The sequence below is a fragment of the Cygnus olor genome, chromosome 6 (assembly GCF_009769625.2).
Source record: "Cygnus olor isolate bCygOlo1 chromosome 6, bCygOlo1.pri.v2, whole genome shotgun sequence".
Classification (NCBI taxonomy): domain Eukaryota; kingdom Metazoa; phylum Chordata; class Aves; order Anseriformes; family Anatidae; genus Cygnus; species Cygnus olor.
This window is the reverse complement of record NC_049174.1, coordinates 8,907,101-8,924,287: the sequence shown is the minus strand read 5'-3', so window position 1 is coordinate 8,924,287 and position 17,187 is coordinate 8,907,101. Positions and strand designations below refer to the sequence as shown.

General features: G+C 44.3%; 1 protein-coding gene across 8 annotated transcripts in view; it reads left to right on the top strand.

Annotated features, from left to right (window-relative positions):
- Positions 1-2,949: 2,949 nt before the first annotated feature.
- FN1 (fibronectin 1) overlaps positions 2,950-17,187 on the top strand; it is a 53,708-nt gene continuing 39,470 nt past the window's right edge. For all 8 annotated transcript variants that reach the window (XM_040560792.1, XM_040560790.1, XM_040560789.1 and 5 more), the window contains exons 1-11: positions 2,950-3,301; positions 3,529-3,657; positions 5,129-5,266; positions 7,071-7,202; positions 7,339-7,476; positions 9,861-10,019; positions 11,026-11,226; positions 11,702-11,881; positions 13,362-13,538; positions 14,359-14,511; positions 16,368-16,496. In XM_040560792.1, the coding sequence (XP_040416726.1) occupies positions 3,151-3,301; positions 3,529-3,657; positions 5,129-5,266; positions 7,071-7,202; positions 7,339-7,476; positions 9,861-10,019; positions 11,026-11,226; positions 11,702-11,881; positions 13,362-13,538; positions 14,359-14,511; positions 16,368-16,496 (1,687 nt within the window). In that variant the 5' untranslated portion in view covers positions 2,950-3,150. The remainder of the gene's footprint in view (positions 3,302-3,528; positions 3,658-5,128; positions 5,267-7,070; positions 7,203-7,338; positions 7,477-9,860; positions 10,020-11,025; positions 11,227-11,701; positions 11,882-13,361; positions 13,539-14,358; positions 14,512-16,367; positions 16,497-17,187) is intronic.

Below are 17,187 nucleotides of genomic sequence, written 5' to 3'. Positions count from 1 at the left end.
ACCTTATAAGGGCATGTGCCTTTCCTACCAGAGTGAAAAAGTTAGGATTTCAGTACAAAAAAAAAAAAAAAAGAGCAAGAACATGAATCAGAATCTCCACGGCTAAAGCTGAGGTTTAGGATGTCCTTAATCCTTATTGGGATGCAGAAGCATGGCAAGGCGCTATAAATTCAAAGTAATCTCATCCTAAGAAAGACTTCAGGTGAATCTTTCTTTCATTCCTGTTAGCTTGATGGATGAGCTAAGAGAAGGACAAAGGAGTCACATCCATTTCTCAAAATAGATTACAGACATCTCAGAAAGTCTAACAGCATGCAATATAATAATTACTGCATGCTTGTGTCATAATTACTGTCATAGATTCCTTTAGAAGTGAAACCAGCCTGTTTCAAATTCTGTTGAAATATGACTCAGTTTATTTCTGTCTGCTAATAAATGATGGCTATGCAAGAAACTAATTTGAGAATCACTGAAAATTATTATTTTGTTTTATATGCTTCCAGTAATGTTTTCTTAAACAAGATTCTTACATTTGTCTCTCTCTTTGTGTAACTAGTGCTGTGGTAAGCATTAGACACAGTCACACACTTGTTAACACTGTATTTCTCATTCAGTCTTCAGACTGAATGCCATTTTCATTTCTGTGTAAATACTCATGTTGTCCTTGAAGACTTAGGTGCTATGCAGAATGACAAAAGACGTAAAGGAGGTCAACAATCGACCATTTAGCCTTCACGTGGAGTATATCCAGGATGTGCAGCTTTTAAATGCCATTTTAAAATAGTCGCTAAAAGCAGCAGGCTGGAAATTGGGTCACTAAAAGCAGCACGCTGGAAATGGATCTAGAAGTCTTAGTGCTGGGAACAGCAACCCTTCTTCTCTTATGCTTGCAGAGAGCTGGTAGGTGCTATGCACCCAGACCTACAGAGGTTATAAACTCCCTGAAGCACTCAAGACCAATGGGGTCTTGCTCCACAGTGAAGGCTGTTGCTTCTACATGTTTGTTCCACCATAGCCAGCTCATTACGGATCACCTGCACTTAGCTCATACGTTCTAAGGTTTCCCCAGTGATTTTTATTTGCCATAATCCTTTTGTACTTGAAGATTCCTCATTACCCTTTCCTTTTCCATATCAATTGTGCTTAATTAGCAGTTCACAGCAGTGGGACATGTTCATGTGCTCATTGGAAGCGCATGGAGAAGCAAGCGCTGCCCAGAAGCAGCTCTATGCTTCATACTGCACAACAGAAGTTGAAAATTTGACCAAGACCTACATACAGTACTTGGAAAAAGGACCTAAAATTACCTCCTCATTGCACATATGTGTTTCCTAGAAGGAAAACTCTTATTTTCCACTGATTTCCACTTAGTAATGCTTCCTTTGGAGTAGATTAGGTAAAGTACAACCCAATTATAAACAACCTTAGAGCATCACCTTCTCACAATGCTCTTTTCAGCTTGGTTTTATCAGAGAATTCCAGAGCTGTTTTAAGCTGGCATTTCAGGGCAACACTTCATAACTGAGGTCTCAAAAAAGCAGGAAAACAGTTTGAAAGCAGGTTCTCATTACGATGATGTGCCCTGCTTCAAAAGCTCTATGGCAACTTTAGTCGTGTGATTATTTTGAGGGATAATGTGTCTCTGGTAACTCAATAAAAATGCAGTGCGGTGTATCTAAAAATAAAAATTAGGAAAGATGAGAATTAGCTCACCACAGCTCACCTCAATTGCTAGGTCAGGTTTCAATTTCCAGTAAGCTTTCAGCAGGGAAGCTCATGTTAATGGGTCTGTGGAAGTTCCTCATAGGAAGGAACAGAAATTTCTTTGAAAAGACACACCTGACAGCACAACTATTTGCTTTCCTGGAACAACGCATGTGCTGGACCTGTACACTGCCTAGAGGAACAGTCTCCATCCCTAGCTGGATATTACTGCCTGTATTTCGGTGAGGTAATACAACCAGTTTGCCCTAAGTGCAACTAGAGCTTGGTGCCCAACTCACTAAAGAACCCTCAAGGAGACCTGTAGGTGTTCGGCTTAAGATTCTTGGAAACACTGTAGGCTACTTCATGCTCATGTTTGTTAGAGTTGTTTTAATAAATCAGGAGCCAGAGCAGACTATTAGATCAACAATCCCTTTGCAAAGATGGAGTAAGCACGTGAAGTCATCATGAAAATGGTTAGCAATGCAACCTTCCTGTACGATCTGAACTCGAGGACTGGTCCAGCTGCTGTACCAGAGCAGGGAGCGCACAATGCTTTTCTCCCAAGCAGCTTCCTGCTTTAGGGCCACCATTACAGTGTGTGCTCTCTGCCTTGCAGCTTTCCTTCAACGTAGGGAAAAGAGAACCCCCCAAGCAGCAGCGGTGGCAAAAGAGAGTGATAACATTTGTATACAGCCTGGTTAAGTTAGATCATCACACTGAAGATCCCATATATGTAAATGGGGTACAAAGCCTAATAGGTTTTCACTTTTCTTTTGTTCTCAGAGTTGATTTTGGAGAGTAAGAAAAAATATCACATTAAGAGGCTATTAAACTTATTTTGAACATAAGCGGCACCATTTTTTCCAAAGGGGGTGTGAAAACTTCTAACTTTGAGCCACTAGCAGCAGACAAAACTCCACTTGGGGTTTCCTGTTTCCAACCTGCACACACGTTCCGCCTCACCTTCTCCCCCCGTGCAGACCATTATTCCTCCTGAACCGAGGCGTATCAGCTTACAGCGTCGCTCTAAAGAAAGAAAAGTTTTCCCCTCTGAAAAGAAAAGAAGAAAAAGAGCCATTTTGCTAAGCGATTTTGCAAAGCCCCACCAAAAGCCCCACAAAGCGGTACGACCGCCTCCCAACCCTCTCTCCTCTCGTCCCCACACCCCTCCCCGGGGCAGGCAGCCCCCAGCCGGCCGAACCCCAGCCCTTTTGGGGCTGCTTTAGGGCTGCCGGGCGGGCTGTGCTCTGCTCTGCAGGGCGGTGGCAGCAACCCCCGGCCGGCCCCCGGCTGCTCCGAGTCCAATGGGCTCCGGGGCGGCGGCGGCTGCCCCCTCCCCGTGCCTCCCGCCCTATATAGCGCCCGGGCGGCGCCGCTGCCCCATCCGTCGGGCTGCCTGCGAGCAGCCCCTGTTGCCGAACCGTGCTGAGCCGTGCCCGGAGGATGCCGTGCCGAAACGGGTGGCGGCTGGCGCTGCTTGCCCTCTGCCTGGGGGTGGCAGCGGGAGGGGGCGCAGGGCAGCGGCGGGGAGGGAAGAGCCGGAGGCAGGCGCAGACCCCCACCGTGCCCCAAGCCAGCCCAGCGCAGGGCAAGCGTGAGTACCAAAGGGCTAGCGGGCAGGGCTGGGTGGCTAGCAGCAGGTTTCGTCCTCGGGGGGTGGTCCCCGGGGGGCTTCTCACCGGTGGTCGCCTTCCCTCTGTGGGTGGGGATCTCCGGGATGGAGGTCTCGGCAATGGGAGACTTCTTTCTTCTCTCCTCTCGCCTGCCCAGAGACGTGTTTTGGGGTCTCCCTGATGGGAAACTTCTTTCTTCTCTCCCCAGAGACCTGTTTTGACAATGGAAGGTACTATCAGATAAACCAGCAGTGGGAGCGCATCTACCTGGGGAACACACTGGTCTGTACCTGCTATGGCGGGAGCAGAGGGTTTAACTGCGAAAGTAAGCCTGAACGTAAGTTGGTAGTGGGGTTTTTTTGGCACCAAGTCCCCCAAAGGGCTCTTGAAGCCAAGTAGGCTAGGTGCTCTAGTGGGTTACAACCAGCAGACCGGGTTTTCAGCTGAAGTTCGGTACTTAGGGTCAGTAATGGATCTACGCTCACTTACATTGAAGATCTGGCTTGGGATTTTAAGAAATGCTTTTCATTAGAGATGGGCCTGCCACCAGAACCCTGAGCCAAACATCACTCCTCTCTCTGGAGGATTGGATCTAAACGTTAACTTTGGAGCCAGCCTCTTCTTTATAACAAACTGAGCTGACTCCTCGACTCGCACGGGGAAGTTCAAATCTGGAGTCACTTTGCAGCTCTGGCTCTGTACAGTTTGATTGCTTCACCCCAACTTTTCATAGCTGTGCAGTGTCGTCAGCTTGTTTAAAAATATTTCAACTTACAGCTTTCCACAGCTTCCCAGCCGTGCTGCGAGCTTGCTGTAATTGAGTGTAAAATGAGATTGTTTAGTCTCCTGCAGAAAAAGTTTAGGTAACAGAAAAAAACTTTAAATGCAACGTCTGCTGGAAGATGCGTCTGTCTGAGATGCAATGTAGCTCAGATAATCAGATGCACACTCTCTATCTTTATTGGTCTGAAGCCACTGGCTTGCTATAATTTCTTTATGTTGCTCTAGAGATACAAGAGGAAAAGCTGGTTCCTGGCTGATAACATTAATGTAAGACCGATAGGAGCATCCCAGAGATCTGTTTGGCAAGGCTTGAGTAAAATACTGCTCAAGTATTTGAGGGAGTACTCAGTTCCCTTGCTCCCCCATAAAAAGGGGGTTTAATCTACATTTCTTTCCCCTCCAGGGATTTCCAAGTTTTACACTTTCAAAGTCCAATAGCAAGTTTCCTGTATGGCACAGTTAACTTCATCTTCCCAGTGGTGAGGTCAAGAAAGTTGTTCTGTTGCAGATCTCAAGCCTGGTGGCAGCACTGGCACAACCGTTCTGGAATCACTTATGCACGTGCAAGTGTGAACAATTCATAAGCGACCCTGTTGACTGCAGTAGGATTGCTGCAGAATATGGGACTAATATACTTAAGCTCTTGCCAGGGCAGAATGAGGAGGATTAACATGACAAAACCCACAGCTTCTGGGGGATGTTTGTTCCCCCCATCTTCCATACTGTTGCACTTCAAACAGCTGGTATTGATCCTTTCAGGGCATGCCTGCCTATGTGCCATGCTCAACTCCTGGCTCACTGTGGGAGAGAAGCTGTAGTTGTTTAGCTGCATGGGGACCCTGAGGGGGTGAATTTCACCTGACTTCCTCTCTACTCTTCTACCGTTAGAAGAAAGAGGAGATCAATCCATGTTTCCCCCGGGGAAAAAAAAAAGAGCATCTGTGGGAGGAGATGAGGAACATGTTTTTGTTGTCTATATCTGTTACTGGTGTGGTTTCATGAAGTTCATTTTTCTGCCCTCGTAGCTGAAGAGACTTGCTTTGATAAATACACTGGATCCACTTACCGAGTAGGGGAGACATATGAGCGCCCCAAGGACTCCATGATCTGGGACTGTACTTGCATTGGAGCTGGACGTGGGAGAATCAGCTGCACCATTGCCAGTACGTAACTAAGAGTGTGTTACTAGAGCTATTGTTCCTTGGTGTCATATTTTCCAGAGCAACTTGCACAATTCTTCCAGTGCCCATTAGCTAGATTTAGGGGGCTTTCATCCAAAGCCCCTTAAAATATTGTAATTGAAAGTCCTTACCCCATGTACATGCACTTGCACAACCAAATTGCTCTTATTTAAGAGGTAAAGTCTTATGTATAAAAACATAGGCCAGAATGACTGTTAATGTACAGCCATAGAGGTTAGTACGTTTAATATACACAGGAATGCGTTACATATTCACAGACACATTTATGAAAGTTTTTTCTGACTGGAAAAAAAAGTCAGTGTCTAATCTGCAGCTAGTTGGTCAAAATTACATTGTCAGCATTAATAGGACTATTCTGAATTTTTACCACCTGAGAGCCAGTGCCTCTGGCCTCTAAAAATGTCATGCCAACACTAGTACCCGAGGGAACAAGAATCTGATATCCATTGAGCCAGCTCTATGTGTTTCTGCAATTTCTTACCCATCTGTCCCATACTTTCTTCTTAATCCTTTCTGCCCAGCTTTCCCTTTAAAATCTGTCTCTCTGTCTGGAAACCCTTTCACTATTGAGTCACTGAATTGTTCACAATTTCCCTTCAGTTCATAATTAGACTTCCTTTGAGTGCAGATGAAGATTGCTGTGTCTCGGGACTTCTAGACTGAGATTTCCAAGTCCCCTGGGCACATTTGGAAAAAAGTCTTGTTCTTATAAGTATGAAGTTTCTTGTTTAAGACAAACAGTGCTGAGCCCAATAGCATTGCCACAGAGGGCTCAGAAGCCAGCCATTATAGCACGGAAAGAAATGCATCGAATATAACAAGTAGAGCTGAAGCCCTTCTGAATTTAATGGCATTTTATTGGGCAGGGATGATAAGTGTTGTAAGAAAAGAAAGAGTCAGTAAGGAAATTGCAAACATAAGAGAAGTCTCGTTTCCTCATCATCAGCCTGGTTTAGAGCTCACTGGAGAGTCTCATTGACTGCAACTGGCTTTGAATCAATCTTTATAACTCTTAGATTCCCAGCTTTCATAAATGAGCCAGTGAAATGTTTTAGTGGTTCCTAATAAATGACCAGATGTGTTTCTCCTTCTTTCCTTGGAAGAAGATCTTGTTAGCAAACTGCCGTTCACCATGTTTCCCTCCATGAGCCTGGGCTGAGCAGTGGGCCCAGAGCACCTCAGGCCTGTGGGGTTCTGTTGGGCTGGGAATCAGCCTTTCTGGACAGGATTTCTAAACCTGATACAGATGTCTCCAGGGTATCACTTCCTTTTTTTTTTCCCCCATATATTGGCCTCGCTGCCACATCCCTCATGCTGTGCAGGGACAGCCACCGAAAGGCCTGTGTGGTGCCCCTTCAGCACAAGATGGCAGCAGCCCCCTCCTTCCTCACCAGGCCCCAGTCTGAGGGCAGAACAGCATCTCCTCATGCCCTGGTGTTCCCCTTTCAGCAGCAGGTCTCAGCTCTGGTTTGAAACCTGGCGGGGTGTAGCTGAGGACAGGGCCTGGTAAAGGAAATATCTGTCAGGCACCAAGGGAAAATGGCGGGCCTCAAAGGAAAATGGTGGGCGCCATTTTGCAACCTGAAGGAGGTGGCCATGGTCTGCCCTCCTTTTCCTCACTTCCCCTCACCTCCACCATGACTGACCATTTTTACCCCTCGCTCCCACCTGGGTGGCCCTTACCATGTCCCCACAACGCTGTCCTATGTCAGTACTAGTTGCCACAGGGCCCCTCACCTCAGCTCCGCCTCTCTCCTGCCTGCAGATCGCTGCCATGAGGGCGGCCAGTCCTACAAGATCGGCGATACCTGGCGTCGCCCCCACGAGACGGGTGGCTACATGCTGGAGTGCGTGTGCCTGGGCAATGGCAAGGGCGAGTGGACCTGCAAGCCCGTGGGTAGGTGGTGGCTCCATCTTCCCTCAGCTTGGCTGAGGTTCAGCCTCCTTTCTCCTGCTCTTCTTCCTGGCCTGGGGTGTACCCATCCCCATGTGGGATGCTCCAAGGCAAACACTCACCCTTTTCTCTCCCTCAGCTGAGCGATGCTACGACAATACGGCCGGGACATCCTACGTGGTGGGTGAGACCTGGGAGAAGCCCTACCAAGGATGGATGATGGTGGACTGCACCTGTCTTGGGGAGGGCAGCGGCCGCATCACCTGCACCTCCAGAAGTAAGTGCTGACAGGCACCCGCTGCCCTATCCACTTTCCTTATTTTAATGTGTCTTTCAAATTCCTGTCTCAGAAAGAAAAGGTTGGTCTTTTCCTGCTGTCAGAAGTAGTTTTAGAGGGATGGCAAGAGTTATCTCCTGAGGAGGTGTGGAAAACAAACCCCTCTGAGGTGACATCTGCCATTTACAGCCTGGGGGCGGGTCAGAGTTGGTGGTCTGCGCTAATGACAAAGCGGCTGGATTATTTTGGTTGTTAATCTGCTTTAGAGAAAAGCTTCAGGAAATATGCAGAGCCGTTGAGTCACAGGCATGTTTTCCCTGAGGAAGTCAGGGGAATTGCTTGCTCTGCAAAATGGCAGAGTTTGGGCTAATAACTCCATTTTTGAGGTTTAAATAGGCTTTTGAGGGAAAATACAGTGACTTTTGAAGAGAAATAGTTACCAAATCCAACAGTAGAATTTACCAGTTGAAAATGTAAATGCTTTTCCCTTTGAAGTTGTTTTGTGTGTGTATACATGCTATGTGCTTGAAGAAGGTTTATTTTGTCTGCTGTCCCATCTCACTTGTTAGTTTTTCTCCACCATTTTGTCTTCAGTGTAAATATGCTTCACCAGGGCAAGTGACTTCTCTGTTTTTTTGTATGGTTGAACCACATTACTGCAAATACTCTGTTGCATTAGTACTCACAAAGCAAACGGCTTTTAAAATCCAAACTCTCGCTTGTTTGTTTACCTTCTCTTTTAATTTTGCTAGGAACAGACTCCATTGTGGAGCTCTTGGTTTATACCAGTTGCCTCAAGAAAAGTTAACGTTGTACCTTACACCTTTATTACGCAAGTTTTGAGGAACTCTTCTGTAGCCTTTAAATTGCCTCATATTCAGTTGCCTTGGGGCACACAGATAATAGCTATCTGCTGATAGAAACAACAGACCTGTAAAGAACTAAAACAGTAAGGAGGTTGGGATTAAAACTGAAGATCTGGAGACACTTGGTCAAGAAATATTCTATAAAAATGAAACCAGCTTTCACAATCTTAACTCTGTTACAATACATAGGGAAAAATCATTAGCTGTCAAATAGGAATGAATAAAACAGAATGTGTTGTTTGTGAACTTTGGAGGAGATAACATTACTAATAAAAATGATTTGGCAGTATCTTTCACCCTATAACTCAGGTTTGAATTGTTGTATCATAGGGGAAATTGCAATATAATGACCTGTTCATTTTTCAATTTGTTTCTCAAAGGTAATCAAATACATAAATTTGAATCTCTGGATGTAAAATGATAGCTGTAGCCCACAAAGTAGCATTATGCTTCAGTATGCCTGCTGTTATATATCTTTTATGGTGTTTTCTAGAATCACTGATGACTTCTGGGGGGACATTTCAGCTTTTCATTGTCTAACTTGAGAATTTGTATGTCCATAAGACAGGTTGCTTTCTCCATGTAATGTTTGCCAAATTACGTTATGAACACTTCACCGGTTTACCCCTCTTCTGGCAAATTACTCATTTTTTTGGTCATTTTAACCAATGTGAATTAGTAACATGTTTTCCATGTTCATATATTCTGTCCAGAGTGCTCTTTCAGTGGCAGTCTGACATGATGCGTATGTCCTTCCACAGTTCTTCATAAATCCATGTTCATTGATCTGTGATTATATTTAAGCCTCTGTATCAAGTTGCCCTTGAATGAAAAGTTAAAATGTTCTAATGGAAGAAGAACTAGATAATCCATGTGGATCTGGCATCCAGACAAAAGTAGTTTGTTATGCCGTCCTTTGAACCCATTTACTCAATTCATCGGGGGCTGTGGGTTATTAAAGACAACGGGGAGATTTAGAAAGTCTAATATTCCTTGTATGACATGAGCAGCTTATATTAACTTTACTGGCAGCTTCATGCACGCTTGTTTTGGAAAAAAAGTTATATATTGCATTCAAATAGTTTAAGTTTGGTGCTCTACTTCAGTGGGAAGAAACTAATACCTATGTCCTATGTATAGTATGAAATGACTCCACTGTAAAGACTTTAAGAAAAAAGATCTTTAAGAAAAAAAAAGTTTAAACTTTTTTGAACATAGCTTACCGTGTTCATGCTGGGAGTATTATGGTGCTAGTTTTGACAATCGCTATGAAGTACTATCCCAGTTCTGGAAACTAGTGGGAATTTTCCATTAGACTTTAGGATCAGGGTTTGTGCTCTCTTAGCCTTTGCAGGTTTTAGTGCATATTAAGCTTGTACTAGTGGGCTACCAAAAATGAGGTTGGCTCTCAAGGAAGGCTTTAAACTATCTGCTCATTTGATTTATGGTTCGGAACTGTAAATTGGACAGTGAAGCCATCCAATCCAGAAATAGCTAATAGCTGTGCTCCTTGTACAGACAGGTGCAATGACCAAGACACCAAGACTTCCTACAGAATCGGAGACACCTGGAGCAAGAAGGATAACCGTGGAAACTTGCTTCAGTGCATCTGTACTGGTAATGGCAGAGGTGAATGGAAGTGTGAAAGACACACATCCCTGCATACAACTAGCACTGGTAAGTGGGGCATCTTAGTGTGTAAAGTAGAGGCAAGAAATGGCACATTTTGAGTGGCTAGGAGTTGATGCTGAATTGCACCATCCTGATTTAGGCATTTAGAAGACTTGTCAGAGAAAGATCAGCAAAAAAGTCAGAATTCAGGAGATGTGTTCCTTGTTCGTGCATGTGTAGATAAGATTAATTATACTTGGTTTCCTTGCACAAATGGGGCTTGCACATACAGATGTGATTGCCTGTACAATCACGGTACAGTAAATCACATCTAGGACCATGCTTCTACAGGAAATATCTACTAGCTTTGTCTTGGAAACATGGCATTTTGATTAGTATTTGAACTTGATGTATTTGCCTCAGGGTAACTGTCTTGAAATGCCCTTAATTTAAACTCCACTGAGACCTTCTGGTTTCTTTGACAAGATAAATACACCTACTAATGGTTGGGCTTTAAAAAAACAGAAAAGGCAAAGTATGCATACAATGCTGTTTAGTACATATACATTAGTTTGTAATTTTGTATGAAATATTGCCTAGTTTATAGGTAACATATTTCCTGTCCAAAGTCTGTCAGTCTTCAGCTTCTAAATTCATTTTCTTGCCATTTTAAGGATCTAGGTTTCCTTCTGGTGTATGCAATGTAAAACTTCTGTTCTGAATAAGTTTGCCACTGATCTTTTTTTTTTTTAATTCTAGATTTCTAACAACTAAAAGCTTTTTTGAAAAGCATTTGTTTTTAAACAATTCCTTTGCAGAGCTGTTGACGGTCTTAATCCTTTCTAAAGCCACTCTACAGTGTTAGAAAACAGAGGCTATCATTAGCAGAAGATGGAGTTTTTCTTCTAATTTTGAAGTTCTCTAAGTGGAATAATTAAAATGTGTCTAGGGAAGCTAAGAGTATTGTGCCTTCGATCTAATGGAGTGCTTAAGATTTTTATCTCGGCATTTAGTTGAAGCATTCTGTCCCTTAGCTTTGCACATGTCTCACCTCTCGCATGTTCTCCTGCAGGTTCTGGCTCTCCTAGCTTCACAAACGTACAGACTGCGTTGTACCAGCCCCAGCCTCAACAGCCCCAGCCTCAGCCATATGGCCAGTGCATAACTGATAACGGAGTGGTGTACTCAGTGGGTATGCAGTGGCTCAAGACGCAGGGCAGCCAGCAAATGCTTTGTACCTGCCTGGGCAACGGAGTCAGCTGCCAAGAAATAGGTATGACTCTTTGTTCAGTGCCTGTTCAGTCCAGTGAGATTTTTGGGACTGCCCTGTGGCTTCATTTTGAAGTGGAGTCCCTTTGTGGGTGTAGCAAATGTCTGCTGAAGACATACTGGAGAAAGGTGCAAGAGGTGAAAAAGTAGTTGTTTTGGTTATTTGAATCCGAGTTCTGTAGGGCAAAAATATTTCCCAGTGAGTTATATATAACTGCTGAGGGAAAACGGAGCCCCCGGGGAGCAGCATTAATAATTTTATTCAGACCAAGCTGCAATAATATATGTTTAGAAAAGAATGTAAAAGAATGACACAGCTGTGGGACTAAGTCTTCTCTTGGTGTGTATTGGCTTGGGTCCATGGCAGTCACTGTGGGTTCACAGCAGCCAGTGACTTGGCCCAGAGGGGCTACTGCTGTTAGCTGTAAGATTTGAGGATTTAAGCCAGAGCCTAATGCTGTGATTTGCTTGTTTTAAAGCTGTGACCCAAACATATGGTGGCAATTCCGATGGAGAAGCCTGTGTTCTGCCTTTCACCTACAATGGAAGGACTTTCTACTCCTGCACAACTGAAGGCCGCACAGATGGACACCTCTGGTGCAGCACCACTTCCAACTTTGAGCAGGACAGGAGATACTCCTTCTGTACTGAGCAGAATGGTGAGCTCTTCTTACAGGGTCTTCACATACACATAGCTTTCATAAAAAAGCTCTTAGCTGCCTGATCAGTCCCAGCAGTTTGGAGGGACTCCAGGCACACCTCAACACCAAGACCATTCTGTGAATGGAGGGAGGGCTGTCTGGAGTCAGGGCATTTTTATGCTCTTGGCATTTTTGGAGAGTGCTCGGGTTGATACAGGTGTTGCCTCTGAGTTCTGCTCTCTCTTCCAAGCTGACCTTGGAACATGAGTACTTAGTCAGGATAGAGCTTTGGCCCAAAGCATACTTGGACTTTGCCTCTGCTTGGCTGAATTGCTAGAGCAATGCCCTTATTAGGTTGCAAAGAAGAGGATATCCATAGAGCACAGTTTGTGCAGTCTTCTCTTACTGCCTCGCTCCTGACTATCTAGCCAGGTTGCCATATATAGCTGTAATCTTGATGTGATTTGTGATCACTGTGATCAAGAGCTGGTGTGTGACTAATGCAGCAGCTTTCCCTCTTGTCAGTGGATGACCCGTGTTGCCTTCACAGCACAGTTACCTGGGTGGTTATACTTCTTGGAAAGCCCATCGGACATCCACGGAACAGTATCCAGGCAGGCTTCTCTGCAGTCTGACCTTGGAGAGAATTTTTCAAGTTCCCACATGAAAATACTGCTTCTTACACTACACAGGCTTTTTTTCACTGCTCTTTCTAATTCATTTTTATAAGTCAAGCCCTTCTCTGCAGCACATACAATGCTCTTTTTTTAAAAAGAGAAACCCCAACAAATGCAAAACCAAAAAACCCACTCCCCTGTCCACATGCGTGTATGCACACGTGTAAATATATGCACATGCACATTCTTGTTTTAGTGAGTTTTCTTGTGATATACTGTCAGGAATGAGAAATATCAATATAGAAAAAGCCTCAGCAAATAGCTCCTTGTTCTCCATTATTTGTAAACCAGAGTTGCTCAAGAGGTGAATAGTTCATGTAGATTAGAGCCCTCTTCCCACTACTGCTTGCAAAACATGAAGCTTTCAACCTGCAGAGAGTTTTTGACTTGTCTTGTACATAACTGAGTTGTAACCCTTTCCTGAGGTCTGAGGTTTTACTTTAAGCCAAAGGGCACAATTGGGTAATAACCTCAGTGAGATAATACAGATATGCTGAGAACTGAGGTTATTTGATTCTCTGGACTTTTGGTACAAAGGGTCTGCAAAGCCACTTCCCAAACACACTGAGCTTTAGTTTTCCATATTTCCCAGGAATTCCCATGGTTGGGTCCATGGGACTCAGAGCAGCTCTTTCCAAAGCAATGTTTAAATGGAACTGACCTTGTACAAGGCTTATGTTTCCAGATCTGAATTAATTAAATATCATACAGGACACACATGGAAAAATAAATGCTGGGGGATTGTTTTTAAAGCTGTTCCCTGCATGCTAGGGGTGAGCACAGGCTTGATTTGCATTTCTTTCCTTTTCCCTCTTGTACAGTTTTGGTCCAGACTCGTGGTGGCAATTCCAATGGTGCTCTGTGCCACTTCCCCTTCCTGTACAACAACCGCAACTACACTGACTGTACTTCTGAGGGACGGAGAGACAACATGAAGTGGTGTGGAACCACTGAGAACTATGATGCTGACCAGAAATTTGGTTTCTGCCCAATGGCTGGTAAGACTGAGAACCATAAAGGGATTATGGAGCACTTGTAAGTGGCTCTTTGAGCTGGAAAGTAAAGAGCTGTCTGTCACTGGACAGTTATGGATGGCTTCCAGTGAGCTGCATCCCAGCCCAAAAAGCTTTAAGCAACTTCTGAAGCTTTTTGTCCTTTTTTTCCCCTATTAATCACTTCTAGTCGAGACTCAGGCAATGCCAGAGAACGCTATTTTTGTCACTCCTTTGCTACAAGCCAGTGGCAGGCAAGCTTCTCAGCTGGTGCAAGCTGGTGTAGGTCCATTGGGGAGCATTGAACTACACTGCTTTAAAGCAAGGGAGGTTTTTGTCTTGCATCTGCCAAAGCTTCTCCCTGATGGCTCATCGCTTCCTCTTGCCTGATCTGTGGTTAGGAATATGTCTACACTTATAAATCAGTGTTACCCTGGAAATGGCAGTAGTGTCAAAATCAATATCGTGGTCCATTCCTGCAATCCATGCACTCTCTGATCTTTGACACGTGGGAGGGAATACGACTACCAGTTTTTGAACAAAAGACCTTCTGTAATTAATAGCAATGCAGCATCTGAGCCCTTCATGAGCTTGATGAACACAGATCTTGAAATGACAGTGTTCATAAAGGCTTGGATGTAACGAGAATGGATTCTTTCACACAGCACCCTTTGGACATTGTACAGAAACTAATTCTAGAGGCTTTCAAATTAAAACTAAAATGAATGAACCCCTACAGGTGATCCACACTTAAAATATCATCACCCTGCCAAAATCTTGTTACCTCTAGCCACGTAGAGTATTCTCTTGCTTTCTTCTCACCCAGCCCATGAAGAAATCTGCACTACCAATGATGGTGTCATGTACCGTGTTGGGGACCAGTGGGACAAACAGCATGACTTGGGCCACATGATGAGATGTACCTGTGTAGGCAATGGCCGTGGAGAGTGGACTTGCATTGCGTACTCCCAGCTCAGAGGTACTGATCTTCATGTCCATCTCACTTCTTCAGCGTAAGCTTCAGTAGGGTGGGAGAAATTAGTTTTCTTTCTCATTACTGGCAATTCAAGCCTAGACTCAAGGATTTCATTACCAAGCTTTTATTTGGAATAGAAAGGGAATCAGAGGGGCTATGTGAAGTTCCTGTCTTGTTTCCATGCTGGAGAAGTATTATTCTAGCCTTTGTAGGCTAGCAAGCAGAGGCAAACCTTGATTAGCTTGATCAGTATGTATCCCTACCTCCTTTTGTCTGCATTTAGCAGTCAGCGCCACTGAGACTTTACAGAGAGCTCAGCAGAAGCCTCTCAAGAGCAGACAAAACCCCAGACTAGTCTGAAGTTTGAATGCAGAACCATCCTGTTTTATTGTTCTGCCGTGAAATTTTCAATTCCTCTGTGCTGGACAAATCCCTTTGCAAGCTAATCTATATGAGAAGTTGGCAGGACAGCACGGAGATTACTCTTATTTACTTATTTATATGAGTGGCCCAAGTGGAGAAGTGCTTAAGCAATACCAAAAAAAGAAGACTTAAAAGCACAGACATTTGATCATCCTGCAGTTAGCTCACAGCATTGGCTTCATGTCTGGAAAAGGCAGGGGGGTTGCTGTCAGGCAGCCAAGAAAGGACTCTAACACCACTGCTGAAATGGGATTTAATTTATAGGGAAAGGCCCGCTCAAGGGCTTTGGGAGGGTTTTTTATGCGTTTCCCTTAGAACACTGAGAAATGCACTGCTAAAAGTCTTTCAGGTCTGTGAGACTCCTTTCTCCACAAACGCAGTTCTCTGCAGTTTAGTTCTTGAGCTTAAGTGGTCGGTCTTGGTGATGGGGGCATGGATACACACTTCGTTCAAAAGGCATATGTTATCTAAGTAGAACTGTTAAAACATAGCAACCAGAGGAGGTCCTTAGCCCCCACAGGAGGATCTGACCACTGCTTGGTTTATCCTGATGCCATGCTTGTGGTGTGGGAAAATATGATGGGGAATGAAGGCCTGGGATTAACTGAGTCACTTCCCCAAGGACAGATGGTCTGTGACTGAGTCCAGAACTGAAGTTGGGTCTCTTGGGTCCCGCTTAACAAAACAACATGCTTCTGGGGTGGTTTTATCGTTTGTTTTGTCTTTCTGCTCCTTGCTGTGATTAGTCTGGCTTTAGGAATTCTGGGCCAGACCACAGGTTGACGTATGAGGTTCTCCACTGAACTTAATAGACTTCCCTTTAGCACGGGGTTTGGTTACTGTGTTTTGGGGGAATGGTAGATTAGTAGGCACCAGTAACATCCTGGATGTAGAATAGATCTGCTCCTGCCTTCAAATTACTACAAAGAATAGAAGTGTTGCCCGACTGAATAACATCATAAGGATACCTGTACCTCATTGTGGTATCTTGTGAATTTGGAGTAGTGCAGTTCTAATGACTTCAGACGGGACTCACCGAGGCTTTACAGTCGAGACCTTTCTAAGAGGTAGAGGTGAAAGAAGTAGTGTGCTGGCTTAGATTCTTTCAAATGTGGAATCCGTCTTAAGGAGCAACCAGGCAATCCTGTAGCTTGACTAATGCATACTACTTCGGACTGCATCCTACAGAGCATTTTTCTGCAAGTGGTACTTATTTGCACGCTGCTGATAAATGAACTCAGGAGCAGCGGTGTGTATGTGGCACTGATCTGAGATGATCTGAGATATCAGAGGGGCTCCATTTTGCTTGAATGGAGCTTGTCAGGGTCAGTCTCCGTAAGCTGATCAAGGGGAGGGAAATATGTGCCAAGCAGAAGGATTTTGCCTAAGCATTAAGAGCTCTTGCTGACAAAGTATCTCTGCTCTTTCTCAAACAGACCAGTGCATTGTGGACGGTATCACCTATGATGTGAACCAGACATTCCACAAGCGTCACGATGAGGGGCACATGCTGAACTGCACGTGCTTTGGCCAGGGTCGGGGGAGATGGAAATGTGATCCTGTTGGTAAGTCACCGGCTGTTTCCTCTTGCCAAACACAGACCATGGCTGTGGAAGAATTCATTACGGTGTGGTGAAACTGGTGTGTGAATTTGGGCTCACAGAACTCAAATTCAGGCACTTTCTGCCTTGAATTGCACAACTGCAAAAGTAGAATTAACACTATTTGGAGGGTTAGTGAGAGGGCATTCACAGTTTTAAGGAAGTAAGGTTCGGTTATCAGACGTGCCCCAGAAGAAGTTGATAATGCACCATATCTCCTAAAATGTAACATGCTTTAAGCTCTTGTAGCAGGGCATATTAACCACAGGCTGGGCTGAATTGGCTAAAGTCTGGTACCTGAGCTGTTGGCTTAGCAGGTGGGGCTCTCAGACCGAGTGCTGATAAATAAAGATGCAACTAGCTAGTGATGCTAGGTGCAGTTTTTCTTTCCTTTCTCTGTCCTAAAATCTTTAGGTCTCCTCGTTGAACTGAGAAGAATGCTACCAGCATATATTAACATACCTTGGACTAAGTTGATTTTTTTTTGGATGCCCTTTATTCTAGCAAAAAGAAAGTTCAGAATGAGAATAGGTGTTAATAGCACTCTGGAGGCTAACTAAAACCATCATGGCTCTGTGCAGGAATTAAAGGACATAAATAAATAAAGGACATAAATAAAAAATTAAATCATTTTTTCTGCCTCCCACTTTCCCTA